The sequence below is a fragment of the Halichoerus grypus genome, chromosome 1 (genome assembly GCF_964656455.1).
Source record: "Halichoerus grypus chromosome 1, mHalGry1.hap1.1, whole genome shotgun sequence".
Classification (NCBI taxonomy): Eukaryota; Metazoa; Chordata; class Mammalia; order Carnivora; family Phocidae; genus Halichoerus; species Halichoerus grypus.
Window position 1 is genome coordinate 60,697,306 of NC_135712.1, and position 16,713 is coordinate 60,714,018.

The 16,713-nt window shown below is 41.5% G+C and overlaps 1 protein-coding gene across 3 annotated transcripts in view; it reads right to left on the minus strand.

Annotated features, from left to right (window-relative positions):
• LSAMP (limbic system associated membrane protein) overlaps positions 1-16,713 on the minus strand; it is a 645,767-nt gene that overhangs the window by 42,473 nt on the left and 586,581 nt on the right. For all 3 annotated transcript variants that reach the window (XM_078066400.1, XM_078066398.1, XM_078066402.1), the window contains exon 4: positions 6,757-6,891. In XM_078066400.1, the coding sequence (XP_077922526.1) occupies positions 6,757-6,891 (135 nt within the window). The remainder of the gene's footprint in view (positions 1-6,756; positions 6,892-16,713) is intronic.

Sequence of the window (16,713 nt, forward strand, 5' to 3'; positions counted from 1 at the left end):
CCATCCTCACCTATTCACTGTAGTAGGTTCTGAAGCTGCCAGTGACTCCACAGTTTGTAGCATGCTGGCCAGAGAGATAATCTTGCTTGTGATTCTATTGACTTGTTTAATTTCTCAGTTTGTAAAATGAGTTTTAACCAGTGTTTGTGAATTTCTGGAGCCACATGGTTATGGGTGACAAACCCTTAATGATGACTACCTTTTTGCTAAACCAGCCCTAACCTAGATCCAATTCCACACTTTCTATCACCTCCACCTCTCACATTCATGGCTGTGGCACCTCAACATAATAATGCCATGGTACGTGGCTTCCAGCCCCTCCACCATGGAACCAGGAATGCAGGTCCCAGCTGTACAGTTTTGTGGGAGAGTTCTTCCTTACTCTGGATGTTTCCTTCTATGTGGTGGGACTTATTTAGTATACCTCCTTGCTCTGAGACCCACAAGGAAGGAATAATTTTGACTGAAAAGTCTGGGAAGAATAAATGAGGTTTCTTTGGTTCATCTCTTTCCTTGCTTCCTTTTGGGACCAACCTTCTGGCAGGGAATGGGGGTTCGCCTCTGTTTCTTCACACTAAAGTCTTACTCAGGCTCTCTGCTTCCTGCTCTTAGGTGAGTAGGCCTGCCCCATTCCAGGGCTGCCATGATTGGAGAGATAAGTCCCCCACACTAAGTACTACCTCTATCCATCTTAATCTCTAATAATGGGGGCAATTGGGCCTCTCATACATCTCCTTTACTTATTTCTCCATTTGTTTAGAGCCTGAATAACTATGTAATAAGTTATTTATTAGCTCCTCAGAGATGCCAGTATGGGAAAGGTGACAGCAAATTAAGGTTGAACACTTTTAGGTGCATTAATTTTGGGATAGGATGACACTGGTCAATTACAAAGGCCAAACACTTGCTTCTCTCCTTGAAAATCTAGGAAGTTTCTCCTACCAAGGTAAATTCACAGATAATGATAAATGTACAAAGAAGTCATTGTTCCTAATATTTCTCAGATGACACAATGGTGCAGGTCTGTTAACTCATGGCTTATTGGAATGAACATTTCAAAATTCATTTGTAATGAATTCTGTATAGGTGAGGCTAAGAAAAATTATTACAAATCACATTGCAGCATGCCTAGTATAGTTAAAATAATAGATGTCCATGCTCAAAATATCATTATAATAAAAATGTGGCTTAATAATAATGCTGCACAGAGTTCATTGCTATTCTTTATGTGACTTTGGAATAGCCTACAATTTTCAAAGGACTCTTCCAGTCTTTATTACTTCAAAATTCTGGGTTCTGAAAATATTAATAAGGACTTTCTTCATCTTATATCACCAATAACAAGAATTTTTCAATTAGAATGAATAGGATAACAGTGACAGTGGTCTAGCAAACAAAATGTCATTCACTTAATCATCCTAATTTTTTGGAATAATAATATAAAAAGAACAAAATTCTTAATAAAGGTCTCAATTTGTGGGCATTTACCATGTCAGCACTCTACTAGGCTTTAGGTATTCTTTTCATCCAAGTAATAGCTATCAGAGATAAGACTTATTAACCCTAGCTTATGAATGAGAAGACAGATTTACAGAGGGTTAATAACTTGTCCAAATTCACATAGCCAGCATTTGATGGAGTCTAGATCTGAACCCATGTTTTGAAGCCCATGCTCTGAACCTCTCTGGGCTTCCATTTGAATGAGTTCCTTTAAAGAGAAATGAATTCCTAATAGGGAAAAATACCATTTAGGGGAACATGTTGGTAGCTTAAAAGGTAAATGTTCTATTTCTGCTATTAAAGGGTACCAAAATGGCACAGCATGCAGTGACCTAGGGGGTATAAACCTGCATTAGAAATTAGGAGTTGTGAGTTCAATTTCTGCCTGTGCCACTTAGATTATCATCTCCTATGGGTGACATGTTGACTTCCTGGGCCCCCCCCACCTATAAATGGAGATGATGACCCCTGTAATCTGTCTCACAGGTTTGATGTAAAGATCAAACGAAATCATGTATATGAGAGCACGTTTAACACCTGAGGTGATTACTTTTATTATTATTATTTTACATTTACTATTTGTATTACTATTATTCACATGGTGTTTTGGAAGGAAAGAGGGCTGTGGAGTTAGAACTGGGTCAGAATCCCAACTCTACCTACCACTCACAAGTTCTTTGATTTTATGGCCAACAATGCTTATATTCTCTGAGCTCTGTTTTTGTCCTCTCTGTAGACGGATGATTTGATTATCTTTCAGGGTTAGTGTGCAATGGTGGACAAATGGAGGAGGGGCAGAGAATAGAGGCAATAAGAAAGGTACTATCTTTAGAGAATTTAAAGATAATAGAACTCACTTAAAGTAATCTTTTTTTTTTTTTTAAACACTATGTCCCAGAAATACTAAACTTAGCATACTAAATAATGTCAGATAAAGTAAATATCTCCTTGCTGGGGCAGTTCAGGCCCAATACACCTCCCTCCTTGGTTAGCCACTGTCAATGTGATGACTACAGTGAATCATACAAAACCTCTAGCACAGTCTTGGTACTCTGAAGGAATTCAGAAAATTATGGTTCTTGTTCACATTGCGAAGTTATGGTAGAAGATTTCTTTTTTTTTTTTTTTAATATTTTATTTACTTATTTGACAGAGAGAGAGACAGTGAGAGGGAACACAAGCAGGGGGAGTGGGAGAGGGAGAAGCAGGCTTCCCGCCGAGCAGGGAGCCCGATGTGGGGCTCGATCCCAGGACCCTGGGATCATGACCTGAGCCGAAGGCAGACACTTAACAACTGAGCCACCCAGGCGCCCCCTGGTAGAAGATTTCAATACTCTGGATTCATACTGGATATTTCCTCTGAAGGTCCCATAATAGAGTCATAAGCATTAGGACATGTCTTTACTGAAACCATGCCAAATATAAGAATAAACTAAAGGTTGGCATGGAGAATGCGTAGCTGTAGCTATGAATATCCAGAGAAAGTAGCCACTCTGGTTCCATTATGAGCAGTCATTTTCTTGAAGTCTCATCATTAGGTGATTTTTGAATCAAAGCACTGAAGAGTTCAGTTAAAATGCATATATATTATCTGGAGACAGTGGATGTCTCCAGTCCCAGTTGTAGATTCTATGGTAAGTAACCTCTACCTCCTCTAATAAATGGCTATCAAATGTAAGCATGAGCCTTAGAAATGCCAGCGTCCATGTCCCCCCCCATCTGTGTTGAGTTAGTTCTGGACATCAATGTGGAGGCAGAGCTGAGTTCAAAGGGAGACGAATAGAGGAGAAAGAAGTTATAGCTTGGTAGTGTGAACCTAGTTGGAGACATCGTTGTGGGAAGGTGGAAAGTAGGAATATTAGCTGGTTAATGGGATGGAGGGATTGCTTGAGAGTTGGGGGCAGCTTTGGAGAAGTATTTCTACAGAAACAGGAAAAGAGTTCAGTTTAAGGAGAATCCAGATAAACTTAACAGTCTGCATTTATTGACTGTTGACTATGCACTAGATATTATCCTCAGGATACTGGGCACTAGGATGAGGTAAACCCAAGTAGCTACTTTTAATACACTATGAGAACTGAAATTGAGGGAATCTGTAAGAAAGCACAGTTGTCCCTAGGGATGGTACGGAAGCAATGAGCAGCTGTACTGTAAGTAAGATACAAGAAACCAGGAGTCCTGTCTATTGTACTAATAATAAGCTTATTTAGTTGAAGAGATTTCAGGTCAATAATTTAGCTTCTGTAAACTCCAGGACATCTCACTACTTAGAAAATAGATTTTGCTTGTCAAATGGCTATATGCAATGCTCTAAACCAACCGTGGAGAAGGATTATCCAAGAGAAGTAAAAAGGAGAGACCGTAGAATCCAGCTTATGACGTAAACAGGAGAAACTGTTGTGTCTACATCTTTTATTTACTACTCTAGCTTCTCAGTGTCCTGTAACAAATATCTGTTGGCAACTGAGTAAATGAATCAATGAAATGCTTGTAGGAGAAAATTACCAGCATTGGGATTTTTTTTTTCCAGTGGTACTCAGGGTCTGTTTCATTAAAATAAGCTATTTAGTCATTATTTATCTTAGCCATCCTGATCCCCTGAACTAATCCCAAACCCTGTGTTTTGAAAAGGAAGAGGAATCCTTTAAATAATGGGACACTTTCACAGTACAGAGGCTTAGATGAAGTGATGCAGGTAATACTGGATATTTCTCTGTAGGACCAAGTTTTTCTAGCCAGACCTGGTTCTGTAATTCAATCCTGGAGACTTCATCTACTTAATACAACTACATTTAAATAGGACATATTGTATGAACAGTACAACAGGTACAATGGCTAGTTGTTTTAATGTAATATAAACACAGCTTATGCAGTGTTGGTAAAAAAGGTGATTACAAAGGAAATTGATATTAGAATATATTTCCTATTTGTGACTGAGTTTGAAGAAATGTTAAGAGGGCAGACTTTACCTATGAGTTTTTACCTACTCATTCAGTCAACATTCACTGAGCAATTTTTATAAGGTCAGGTATGTGCTAGGTGCTGTTGTTTAGGACATACATTCTGTATGTTTAACTAAGCTCATTATAAAACTCCATGTAATTTGTTATTAGATATCTTTTCAGAATCTTGAGGTTCTGTCTATATTCTTCCATGGTTCACTCATCACTAGGAAAAGCTCACATCTTCATAAAAGCCTTTTCTTAAAAACTATCAGTATTTTCTTCTGCTCTAAGTTACACTATGGGGACAGTCAAGAAGGAGCAATGTCAGACTAATTGTGCTAATAATAATAGGGCCCAGGCGGCTGGCTTTGATCTTGGGAACCATCTGCAATGCGGGCCACTTTGATGTTTCACACAATGGAAGCATAAATATTTTCTATGTACTCCATGATTGGACTTTCAGAAATCTAATTAAGATGAAGGTCAATTAAGAGAAAATGAAATCTTAACTCTAAAAGTCAGAGAAGAGGTGGAAGATGATGGCATGGCTGTGTGTACATAAAAGAACCTAACTAACCTAATTATAAACTTACATAAACACCCAGAGAAATTGCCTTTCATGTGAAAAAAAGGTCCTAAAGCATTTTATAACATTGAGATCATTAATGTGTCTTTGAAACACACCCAGCCCTGAAAAAGAATAGTAATACTGGCATTTCAAAACTCTATTACTAAAAAAAAAAAAATCGCAGACAGCGCCAGGACAAAAGCACTTCAGAGCTCATCAAATGTACCCCTCGCTTCTTGGAAATGATTGCCATAAGTGTCTATGGCAGAGTCCTATGTACTGGATTCTTCTAGATATTGGGGTGAAGGAGATTTCACTGTCTGTCTAGGAAAGCTGCAAGGCTAAAGCAGGGTAATGGGAAATGGTGCAGCCCGGTGTAGACCAGGTCACCTCAGGCAAGTTTCCTCAGCTCTCTGTGCCTCAGTTTACAAATTTTTAAAGTGTAACTAATGATGTTTATCTCATGAGTTTACTGTGAGAATTAAATGTAATTCCGTTAGTCCAGTACTGCCCATGTTGGGTACTAAGGATTGAAAAACGCCTTCTCTTCCTCTTCCTCCTGAGAACATGGGCTTTAGAATCAAATGGGCCAGAGTCTGAATCCCTTTTCTTACACTTTCTTCTACACTGGAAAAGCAATTTTACTTCCTTGGGCTTCAGAGTCTCAAACCCTAAAATGGAGTCAATTCTATCTACCATGACAAGGAATTTATATAGAATTTATATAGAATCGCTGGTACATAGGTAACTGCATGGAAGGCTTAAGATAATGAGAAGTAATTTACAATGGTCTAGAGTACATTTTCAAATATGGGTTAACGTGTTTGTGCATGTGTCTCTGTGTGCCTATGTACATGCATGTATGTGTGTTATATGTGCATATGTATATATGGGTGTGTAGGGGATGTATTTGTATGGGTGTGTGCACTAAATGCATAGGAAGGGAGAACTGTCAGGATGTCCCTTTGTCCCTGTCACTAGCCACAATTGTTTGATGTGGGAACTTGAATTTGAATGATGTGAAAAGTCACTCCTAACTGAACAGGGTAAACTAATTCTCTTTATTCCTTTGCTGGGTGACATACATCATATGGATCCACCCCCCGCCCCCTGTCTTTTGAACTACATCTAAGGATCTTTTCATCTGCGAAGTTCAAAGTATGCCCATTACCTATGCATCTTAGTGAAATCTTCGTTTCTAATGCCCATACTTTGGGGCAAATAGCCAAACTAATTTATCAAGTATCCCTGGTAGCCATTGGAGACACATGATAACCTGACCACAGTGACTTGAATTTGTTCTTAAGGCCAATTAGTTAAATAGCAGATGAAGGGTTATTGCCTTCTGATAAACAATGCAATAAGAGAAATTCCAGTTGAAGCAGATATGAGTTGTTTCTTTTTCCAAAGTGGTGTGACCTTAATCTCCACAAAGACCAAAATAGTGATTGCCAGAAATGCTAGGGCTGTCTGATCATGTTTTCTTAATTCTGTAGTCTGAGTAAAAGACAGACTGTATTGTTAAATGCATTATGGGTTATATTTAGAGTTGGTAGAGTTGATTTATCTAGTTCAAAGGCCGAGTCCTGCCCTTGGATGTGTCCAATGTATAAATGTGCATCCCTGACCAGAAGGGCATCTGCTTGAAATGCGATGTTCTTTTGTTAATGGGATCTTTAGAGCTTGCTCGTGGTAGAGGTGGGCCCTGGGCACACAGCACCTGCTGGCTTTTGCTATACTCACAGTTCACAGTGACCTTCACTTGTCTAACATCCGCCGAGGAGACTTCATTGGCAGCTTTGCACTCATATTTGCCTGACTGCTCCCTGGTGATGCCAAGGATCTCCAGATATTCTTCTTCTCCTTCAAACTCTCTCCCTGAAAAACAGAAATTTGCATGATTGTTTTTTAGGTTTAAAATATACAGTAGAACACCTATGTTTTCTTTTCAGAAGCAGTAAATACACATGGTTTTTTAATAATTTGACAATGCATTTGTCTGAGGTCAGGTCCCACAGAAGCAGACCCCAAGACAAAAAGTCATGTGAACGTGATTATGGAAGGAGCGTTCTCAGGAAAAACCAGTAGGTGAGTAGGAAAGTGGGACCTGGAAGAGGAAGAAGCCAAGAGAGGGTACAGGTCTCATCCCACACAGGGTAACTTGGTTTAATCCATCAGGGAGCTCTGGGGAAAGCACATGTCCCACTCAAAGTTGTCCTGACTGAGGGTCAAGAAGCTAGAGTGTTTATGCATCTACACGCATTAGTCACTGGTTGAGGGCTCAGAACACAGTGGGAATTGGGCACAGAGTTGTAAGGGCTCAGAGGGACTACTGTCGAAGCACTGTTACCATCAGTTACACCATGTGGCAAAACACGCTTCCGACCAAAGTTGTTATTAGGAAAAGTGGTTTCCTTTTGAGAAACTCATTCTTCTCCCTCAGATTCTGTGGAATTCTGTTTACAAAGGTCATGTTTAAAACCCTGTCATGTAGTTATGGTTTCCTTGCTCAGTGTCAAACTGCTTCATCATTGAGGCTTTCAGACTAGGAACCAGATAGATGAGGATGTGCTGCTGATGCTGTGCTTTGTGACAGACTGTGTCACATGGGGGTGGGTGGTAGGGAGCTCAATATCATTGGCTTAATCAGTTAGGATTAGGGCTCTGGAGGTCCTTTTTGGAAAGTTCTGCAAAGTTGGATGTGTCCATTTAGTAATGAAGTTTCAAGACAGGCAGGCTTGTTTTATTCCCCTCCTGTGGAGTATAATTGATTAAATGACTTTTTTCCTGGAGAGGGCGGGGGTCGCCAGAGAAGGAATAGGAAGTGGGAGAGGAGGAAAAGGAACCGAGGGAAAAGAAGATGAAGAGGAAAGGGGATTGAGCAGGGCAAGAGCTTGGTCAAAAAGGCCTATGGACTTTAATTCCAGCTAAATTGAACCCTCTTTAACTCCAGCTAAATTGAACCCTCTAAATTGAACAAATTACAAAACCCCATTGCTGTTGGGTTAGGATAAAGCAGTTGGGGAGGGTGCAAAAGGACATGGTCCTGCCCCGTGAAGAAATCTTGCTCTTGGTCATCCCACACTAAATGGTACCAATTAATAGCTTTGCTCAAATGCCACAAGCTGTTTTCCTTTTCTGGAAATTCCCCAATGGCCAAATCAACATAACAGACAGCTAGCACAGAGACAAATTCACTGTCTAAATATGTCAGCCAAGCCTGTTAACTAGGCTCCCAGTAGAACACAGGGCCTCTTTGATAGCATCCTGTAACACAACTGTCAGGACTATTCTAAGCTTCAAGTCTTCTGTCAATTGTCACTATCACTAGTGTTGAGGAGACTACACAATCCCAACAACAAAAGGCAGTAGTTATATAGAATTATCTGGTTCTGGAGTCCTGCACATTATCTAGCACATGTTTCTACTAAAAATGTTTTGGAATTAGTCTATTAAGTAAATAGCTGCATATTATCTATAAAAGATTAATTTTTTCCCTTGTCTGTGTTTTCACCTTTTTTCTTCTCCACATTCAGGGAAACAGTCAGACCTGACTTAACATGCCGCAGAAGTAGAATGTTGTAGGAAAGAAAACAGAAATCTTAGGAAGGGTAATAGTCTGCTGTACTGGATGAGCTGGGAAGAATTTGGGCTTGGAGGAAAAAAACAATCTTTCCTACATACTTGCAACTGTGGACTGAGAGTCATGTCAACTAATTGATGCTAAAATCTTGTAGCTAAATGCAAATACCCTGAAGACAAATGGCAGTGTTGACAACTCCAGGCCAAAATAGGTGTAAACTCATTAAAAAATCTGGAGTGCACGGGCGCCTGGGTAGCTCAGATGGTTAAGCGTCTGCCTTCGGCTCAGGTCATGATCCCGGGGTCCTGGGATTGAGCCCTGCATCAAATTGGGCTCCCTGGTCAGCGGGGAACCTGCTTCTCCCTCTGCCCGCCCCCCCCATGTGCCTGCTCTCTCTTTCTCTCTCTCTCACAAAAATAAATAAATTCTTTAAAAAAATCTGGAGAGCAGTGGTGGAATTGACAGTAAGACAGCATTACTGATTTTGAGAATAATGGTATATTGTAATAAAAGAAGAGTTTGGGGCACCTCCGTGGCTCAGGTGGCTCAGTTAAGTGTCTGACTCTTGGTTTCTGCTCAGGTCATCATCTCAGGGTCGTGAGATGGAGCCCAACATCAGGTTCCATGCTGAGCACCCCTGTGCCCCTTCCCCAACCCCTCCCCCGGTTTGTGCACTCTCTATCTCTAAAATAAATAAATAAAATCTTTAAATCGGGCTCCCCTGCTCTGCGGGGAGCCTGCTTCTCCCTCTCCCTCCACCTGCCACTCCCCCTGCTTGTGCTCTCTCTCATTGTCAAATAAATAAATAAAAAATAAAAAAAATAAAAAAAGAAAGAAAGAAGGGTTCCAAATGATTTCTGAATGGTGTAGGATTTCTTCCCTGCCAGGCCCTCACCTCCATCAACCTCATTCCTGGGTGGGTACTGAGCTGTCCGTTAAGAACAAATGCAGTCTTCTTAGAGATGGCCAACAACACTGTATTCTTTTCGATTCACTGGGGGAGAAATGGTATGCTGAGTCCTCTGCTGCTGAAAAGCTGGACAGGGCATCTCTGGCTGTGTCCTGAGGATGGATTTGCTGGGTGGAGTTGTTGGTTCAAAAAAAGGTGTGTCGAGGGCGCCTAGGTGGCTCAGTCGGTTAAGTGTCTGCCTTCAGCTCAAGTCATGATCCCAGGGTCCTGGAATCGAGTCCCGCATCGGCAGAGAGTCTGCTTCTCCCTCTACCCCTCCTCCCCCACTCGTGCTCTCTCTCTCTCAGGCGCTCTCTCTCTCTCAAATAAATAAATAAAATCTTAAAAAAAAAGGTGTGGTGATACCAACAGAGCCCCCAGGTGGAAACAGTCACCATGACATACCTTTTATCTGATCAAGTGCAGTTTTTTGTTCAAAGCATGGAGTACACGTTGTTCACCTTGAGTCAGAATTCTAAAATGCGCTCAGATTCTCTTGCTCCTCTCCCTTTGCCCCGGTATATCTGTCCCCCTCAGGGCACTTTTCCCCTCCATTCTTTCAGTTCACTCTGACTAGCTGCTCTCAACCCAAGGGTCCTGTCCCCATTTCCCTCTACTCTCTCAACCTCAAGAAGGCTCTCAGGCCAGAGTGTGACACTTAACCTGTTGTGACGTTCTCTGGTTGGAATAAAGCCCCCTGGCTACAACGTGGGCCTTTCTCTTGTTCCTATCTATTATTTTCTGCCCTGGCATAAATGTTTACTTGAAATGCAAATTTCAATATTTTGGTATTTTAAACATCTCAACCTATTTCCACAAGCCTGCTCACGTCGCTGAGTGTTATATTTATTCTGGGATCTGGTGTTTAGTTTAAATCTCCCTTTGCTTAATGTGCTTTTGTGTCTCCTGGCAATTTTCAGCTACCAGGCTAAATAACTTCTCGTCCTCCTCAGTGGATGCACCTTTCAAACTCTTGCACATAATTAGCATATCCCCTCGTAGTCACTGTTTACTCAAATTGTACATATTAGTTCTTTTAATATTTCTTCATAAGTCAGAAAGAAGGGCCTAGAGCTAACAGCAAGAGGAAAGTGTTCTCTTCTGTGTTCCCTAACGTAGAGGCAAATCAGCCAGGAATCACGCCAATTAAAGTATGCCAGGTGCCACCGTCTTAGAAGCTTCAGAATATTGTGCTTTGGTGATACTTGTGGAGTTCACATCCGAAATGTTGATTGATTCAGATTTCCAAAGTCAACCAGGCATTTGGAAGCAAGCAGCCACTTGAAATTAAATACGTTCCCGTGGCACTGGTCTCTCTCCTTCTCCTTTCTCTCTTTCCTCTCTCTTGCCCCCACCCCCCTCCTTCCCCTTCCCACATACCCATGTGCATACAGACAAATAGCGATTTATTTATATTTAACCATTCACTTGAACTTTTAGGAAACAGCATACAAATTCACTAAAACCCAAATATTTGCTTACTAAACAGAACAGGCCTATTCTTGAAAATTCCCCAGAGATGACAACAAGTGCCCTATTTGAGATTAAAAAAAAAAAAAAAAAAGGCTACTATCCTAATAATCATTATGATATCTTTCTTTTTCTTTATTTGAGGTACAGGAAATAGCATTTAGAAAACTTGTTAAAATTTGAGCGTTTTATGACTTTAAAAATGTAGAATTCCAAGGATTCATACATGTTAGGACAGGGAGAAATCATTTTTTTCCCCCTATTCTGAGAAGAGTCTTAGTATAATATCTCTGCAGATCATTCCCTCACAGAAGGGAAGGTGGGTTTGAAATGGGATTGACATTCTCTTTACTCTCCTAAATTTGAATATTTACTAGTGGATGTAAACAGATTAGCTTTAACACAAACACACATACAGATTAATGAAAAGCAAAGGATTGGAGCTTGCCTTGCAAGGTATGTGTGCTCGTATGCGTGTGAGTTTGTGTGGGCCTGTGGTTGGAAAGAAGAGTGAACAGTGTGTGCAAAAGCAAGCTATGAACTTCTACCTCTAAAAATAAAAGAAAAAAGGATTGCAAATCAATGATGCCATTTGAAGTTTTCTGTGCTAACTTCAAATACTGTAACAAGTTTCTGTTCTTACAATACGTTTCATGTTTTCTTTTTTTTTCCTAAGGACGTACTCACCTGTTGCTCTCTTTGCTTCCTTCCCTACTTTTTTTTTTTTTTATTATTGGCACATCACGTTCTACACAAACATGCAAAAAAAAAAAAAAAAGGAAGAGGGAAAAAACACAAGAAATCTAAAAAGAAATATGCCTGTGATGGGGTTCTGTTTATATTTCCAGCCATGCCTCTCTCTAGATCTTTGAAGTTTTGTTTCTCAGCTTCACATCCCAGCTGAGAGATCCTTTAGCATTTGACAGTGTTTCTGTCCAAAAGTTGAAACCACTTCTCATCCCCACCTCTCACCACCCATCGTGAGAGAGTTGGGGGGGAGGTAAATGATCCATGACTGAAGGAAGACAGGGGTGGGGGCAGACACAATTGTCATTAGTAGCAATCATAGGAGAATAAGGAGACACAGGGAGGAACACTGCATTGAAGACATACAATGGTGATACAATAGGGATGATTTTAAGGAAGAGTTTGAGGGATGGAAATGAAAGAAGAGAGAGTTCTCTAGAGAATGAGGCATTTGACTATTGAGGTATTTGAGCTACATGGAAGGGAAGGGCTTGGTTACTCTGCTGTAGAAATGTTCCCCATTTGAATAGGAAGACACAACAGGGTGTGGATTATGCAAATTGGTCCCATGCCTTCTGCAGCCCCAAAGGGTGTAGTTAGTACCCAGAAACCAGAGGCAAGCACAATGCCAGGAAAGATTCACAACTGGCTTTGGCTCTATGAATGAGCATGAGCCAAATGAAGAAGAACGCCCTGGCATTATTTTTCTTGGCATCCAGAGAGATCCAATTCATTACGGTTTGCATTTTTTGCTTTCACATACAAAAAATCAGCTAGTTGACAGTTTGAGCTCAGCATCCAACCGGAAGCTGCCATCTACACATCCTTTTTATTCCTGGGGCATGACATTCTGTTATTGTACTCATACTTAACCATTACCTCCTATCTGGTGTCAGTTTTTAGAAACTGTTCTGCCCTTCTAAATGGTAGGCTTGAAATCAGGATTCCCTATGTTCCTTTTTTTTTTTTTTTAAAGATTTTATTTATTTATTTGACAGAGAGAGACACAACGAGAGAGGGAACACAAGCAGGGGGAGTGGGAGAGGGAGAAGCAGGCTTCCTGCTGAGCAGGGAGCCCGATGTGGGGCTCGATCCCAAGACCCTGGGATCATGACCTGAGCTGAAGGCAGACGCTTAACCGACTGAGCCACCCAGGCGCCCCTATGTTCCGTTTTTTACAAGGGGAATTGTATCGATAATAGCGAATCTTCCATTGTAGGGACCATATCTTGTTTTGCTCATCATTGGACCCCTCCCCTCCGCACCAGGGTGTGCAGCACGATGCTGGATGCTGGGGTGCTCCAGAAATATTGCAGAGTGACTGCTGATGGAGCTACCACATAATAAACACGTACTAGGCACTGTGCTAGGTGACTCAGATATTATCTCATTTAATGCACAATACTGCGTTCGAGTGCTTACAGATGAGGAAACATGGGAATCCAGGTTTAGAGAAGACCTTAAAGGAACTTGCCCAGGTTTATAAGGTTATTAAGGAGAGCTGAGGTTTGAACCAGTCTGTGGGCTTCTGGAGCCCAGGTTCCCAACGAAGCATGTCTGCTTTTATCACTACAGTGCCCTGAGATGCTATCGTTAGCTGGTCTCTTAGCTCTCAGAATCTGCTCTATTTCTGTCTACTGAGTATAAAATGGGAGTTTGAGAATGGGAAATGGGGAATTTCCAAAACAATGTGGCTCAGTTATAGATAAAGAAAGTAAGAGACAGCCTTCAGTTTTTATAAGGTTTGTCCACTTAACTTTCTTATTGAAAGAACCAAATGAAGCAATATATGAGGAAAAAAAAGCTGATAGTTTAGAAGTTTAGCACCACCTACTTATTTATAGAAGCCCCACCGAAGACACTGGTGCACACAGATGCCAACAGGAGCAGTGTAGAATGGACTTCTTATATTAGGAAAGAGTTACTGGGAGGAGTGAGTTTTGAGGAAGCTGAAAAACACAAGTGCAGAAAATCAGAGCTGGCAAATTGTGAAAGGGTGTGGCAATCTGGCTAGCCTGCTTGAAACAGAGTTTTCCATATAGGAGAAATGAGCAGCATGATGGGAGGCGTGGTGTGAAGACTCTGAATTTACTGTGTTTAGTACCTCTGCATCTCAATGAAAGTACAAATGGAGCCTTCCAGCACCCACAAGGTACTGAGTAAAATAGCATTTTTTTATAATGTTTTTTCCTTCCTTCCTTCCTTCCTTTCCTTCCTTCCTTCCTTCCTTCCTTCCTTCCTTCTCCTCTCTCTTCTTCCCTCTCTCTTTTTCCCTCCCTCCCTTCTTTCCTTCCTTCTCTACCTCCCACTCTGTCTTTCATTTCTGGAGAAAACACAGTGTATAAGCACGGAATTCCTTGTTTAAAATCCTTTTGGGCACCTGGGCGGCTCAGTCGGTTAAGCATCTGACTTTTGATTTCGGCTCAGTTCACTGTCTCAGGGTCATGAGATCAAGCTCCACATTGGGCTCTGCTCTGAGCGCGGAGTCTGCTTGAGATTCTTTTTCTCCCTCTCCTGCTACCCCTTCGCTGCTCCAGCTCTCTAAATAAATAAATAAATAAATAATCTTTAAAAAAATAAAGTCCTTTTTATATCAATACCACTTATACTTAGTACCAGCTTCTTGGTGCTAAATCCTACATTCTGTTGTGCTAAGCTGCCCTGTGAACTGCTGTCGAAAGTGGAGATGGTTCTTCAAGGATGTCAAATAGTCATCATCAATCCTGACTAATTGGCAGTGGCTGCCGGGAGGATAATGTTGAGAAGGAATCTGAGGCAGAGTCTGGGCTCAGTGGAAAAGAGTGGCAATGTCTGTGAGAGCAGAAGAAGGGAATGTGTGCCACATACTTGGACTTTCACTTGCCCTGGGTCCTCCTGTAGTCCATTTGAGTTTTCTTCAGTATGAACTGTATTCTAATGCAGCACGTATGTTGAAAGCTAAGGACTTCCTGGGTTTGAATGCAATTGGCACCATTTGGGAAATTAGGAAGGAGTGCTTAATCTGGAGTGAAGATAATGTGTTCCATTCTTCACATGGTTGGTATCAGGTTTTCTTGGAACATCCTGGAGAGTATGTTCCTCAAGCACCCAGAAATACGGAGTTATTAAGAGACTGGGGCTACGTGTGGATTAAATGTGTAATAATAGACATTGGTGGGAATTCAAACCACTGTAGTAGAGACTGAAGAACATTTGTATGACATAGCATGATGTCCTAAAGCGGGGACTCACTGTCTTACTTCATTTTTATTTTCCTAAAGGTGTGGGGAAGAAGAGGCAAGGAGGTAAAACCAGAAACAAAAACAAAAACAAAAACAAAAAAACAAACCAAAAACCTTGGAAAAGTCCTTTGGAATAAAATAAAAATAAAAATTCCAGCAGGTGTCTGTTTTCTGGATGATTTCATAAGAAGGGGGTGACGTAGAGATTAGAACTGGTGGTCATAGGCAGCAACAACCATGATCTCTCACCATTACCATCAGAGCTGTCGGACGTGACCTGTCATTAGCGTCTGCCATGGCTGAGGATGAAATATCCAGAGAGGTGAGGAACAGCGGTTGCTGTTTTCAAGAGTCACATAAATCAATCGGCATTTTGTAAGTGAATGTGTTAAACTCAGCAGGGCAATTGCACTGTGGAAAGATCGCTAGGCGTGGTTTTGTGACTGCCACAGAAGCCTCTGAAAGGTAATTAAAACAAAGCAGGCAATAACCCCATCTGGCCCTCTGCCCTTTCATTCTAGGCCCCCATGTTGCAGTGACCTCATTTGGGCTCACCCCCAAATCCTCGCCTCACTTCTCCGGCTAGCCTCGCTGCTGAGTGAGCTGTTCGATCCCATTGAGAGAACTGTTCTTGCTTAAAGTCAATAAATAAGTAATGAAGAGAAAAGAGGAGTAAAGAGTGGGGGTAGGTCAGAAAAGGAAATGGTTTAAGCATGAACTAAATTGATGTTCTTAGAATGTTCCCATTTAACATAAGGCGGGCAGCTCCGGGCTCCACACGAATAATCCTGAGGAGTCTGGCAATTTGCTTCTTGCTTTGGGCCCAAAACGTAGAACTAGGAATTACCCCTATCAACACTCGGCTTGGGTTGCAGCCCTGTGTGTACCAGCACCCCTCCATCCTGGCCCCGGGTTTTTTGGTCTTTCTGGGAAGCAGATGGATCGCAGCGGGAGTGTTGGGAGCGCTGGCGTCGAGGCGGAGGGGGGCCAGGAGCAAGCCGCACCTGCTCTGGAAAGCGGTGGCTGTCGCCGGCCGGGCCCACGCGCTCCTGGAAGGCTACGAGGCTAGTGGGCCAAAGCTTAATAGGAAAACAGCAACGATTTGTCTCCACTGCTATTTATGTTTCAAGCGCGTGACAGGCTGGCAGTGCAAGCGAGGGTCGCTAAATTTACTGCCTTTCAGATTACTGCCACAGTCTCTGACTTGACAAGTCACTTCATTTAAAAAGCACCGCATGAGGATGTTTCCTCTACTTCTTTTTAAATAAAAACAAAGGCAGAGAAAAAGGCCACCACAGAGGTTTAGAGGGATGAAATGAAGAAAGCCCACCAGACTGGCCCAGCCCGATGGGAAGGCGCTACTTTCACAAATTCCCCTTAATTAAAGTGGCGAGGGAAGGAAAGGGATGACCCGGAATTTCTTGGTTTGACTGATTTGTGGACTGGATGACATTTTAAGTTGGGGAGAAATAGAGAAATAGGTAATAAAATTTAGTTTTTATACCTGTTGAATTTGAATCCCGAAAGGGTATTCAAGTGGAGATCCCTTCAAAACAACTGGATATAAATGAAGAATAAAACTAACTTATTTTTTTACTCTTCATTTCCTTATTCATTTATTTTCTGAGATCTTTATAAACCAAGGAAGATAACTATAGACAAAAATAAGGAACTAACCATTTAGGGGAAAAAGGGGATAGAGATGGGTGCCTCCACATGCTGAATAAGAT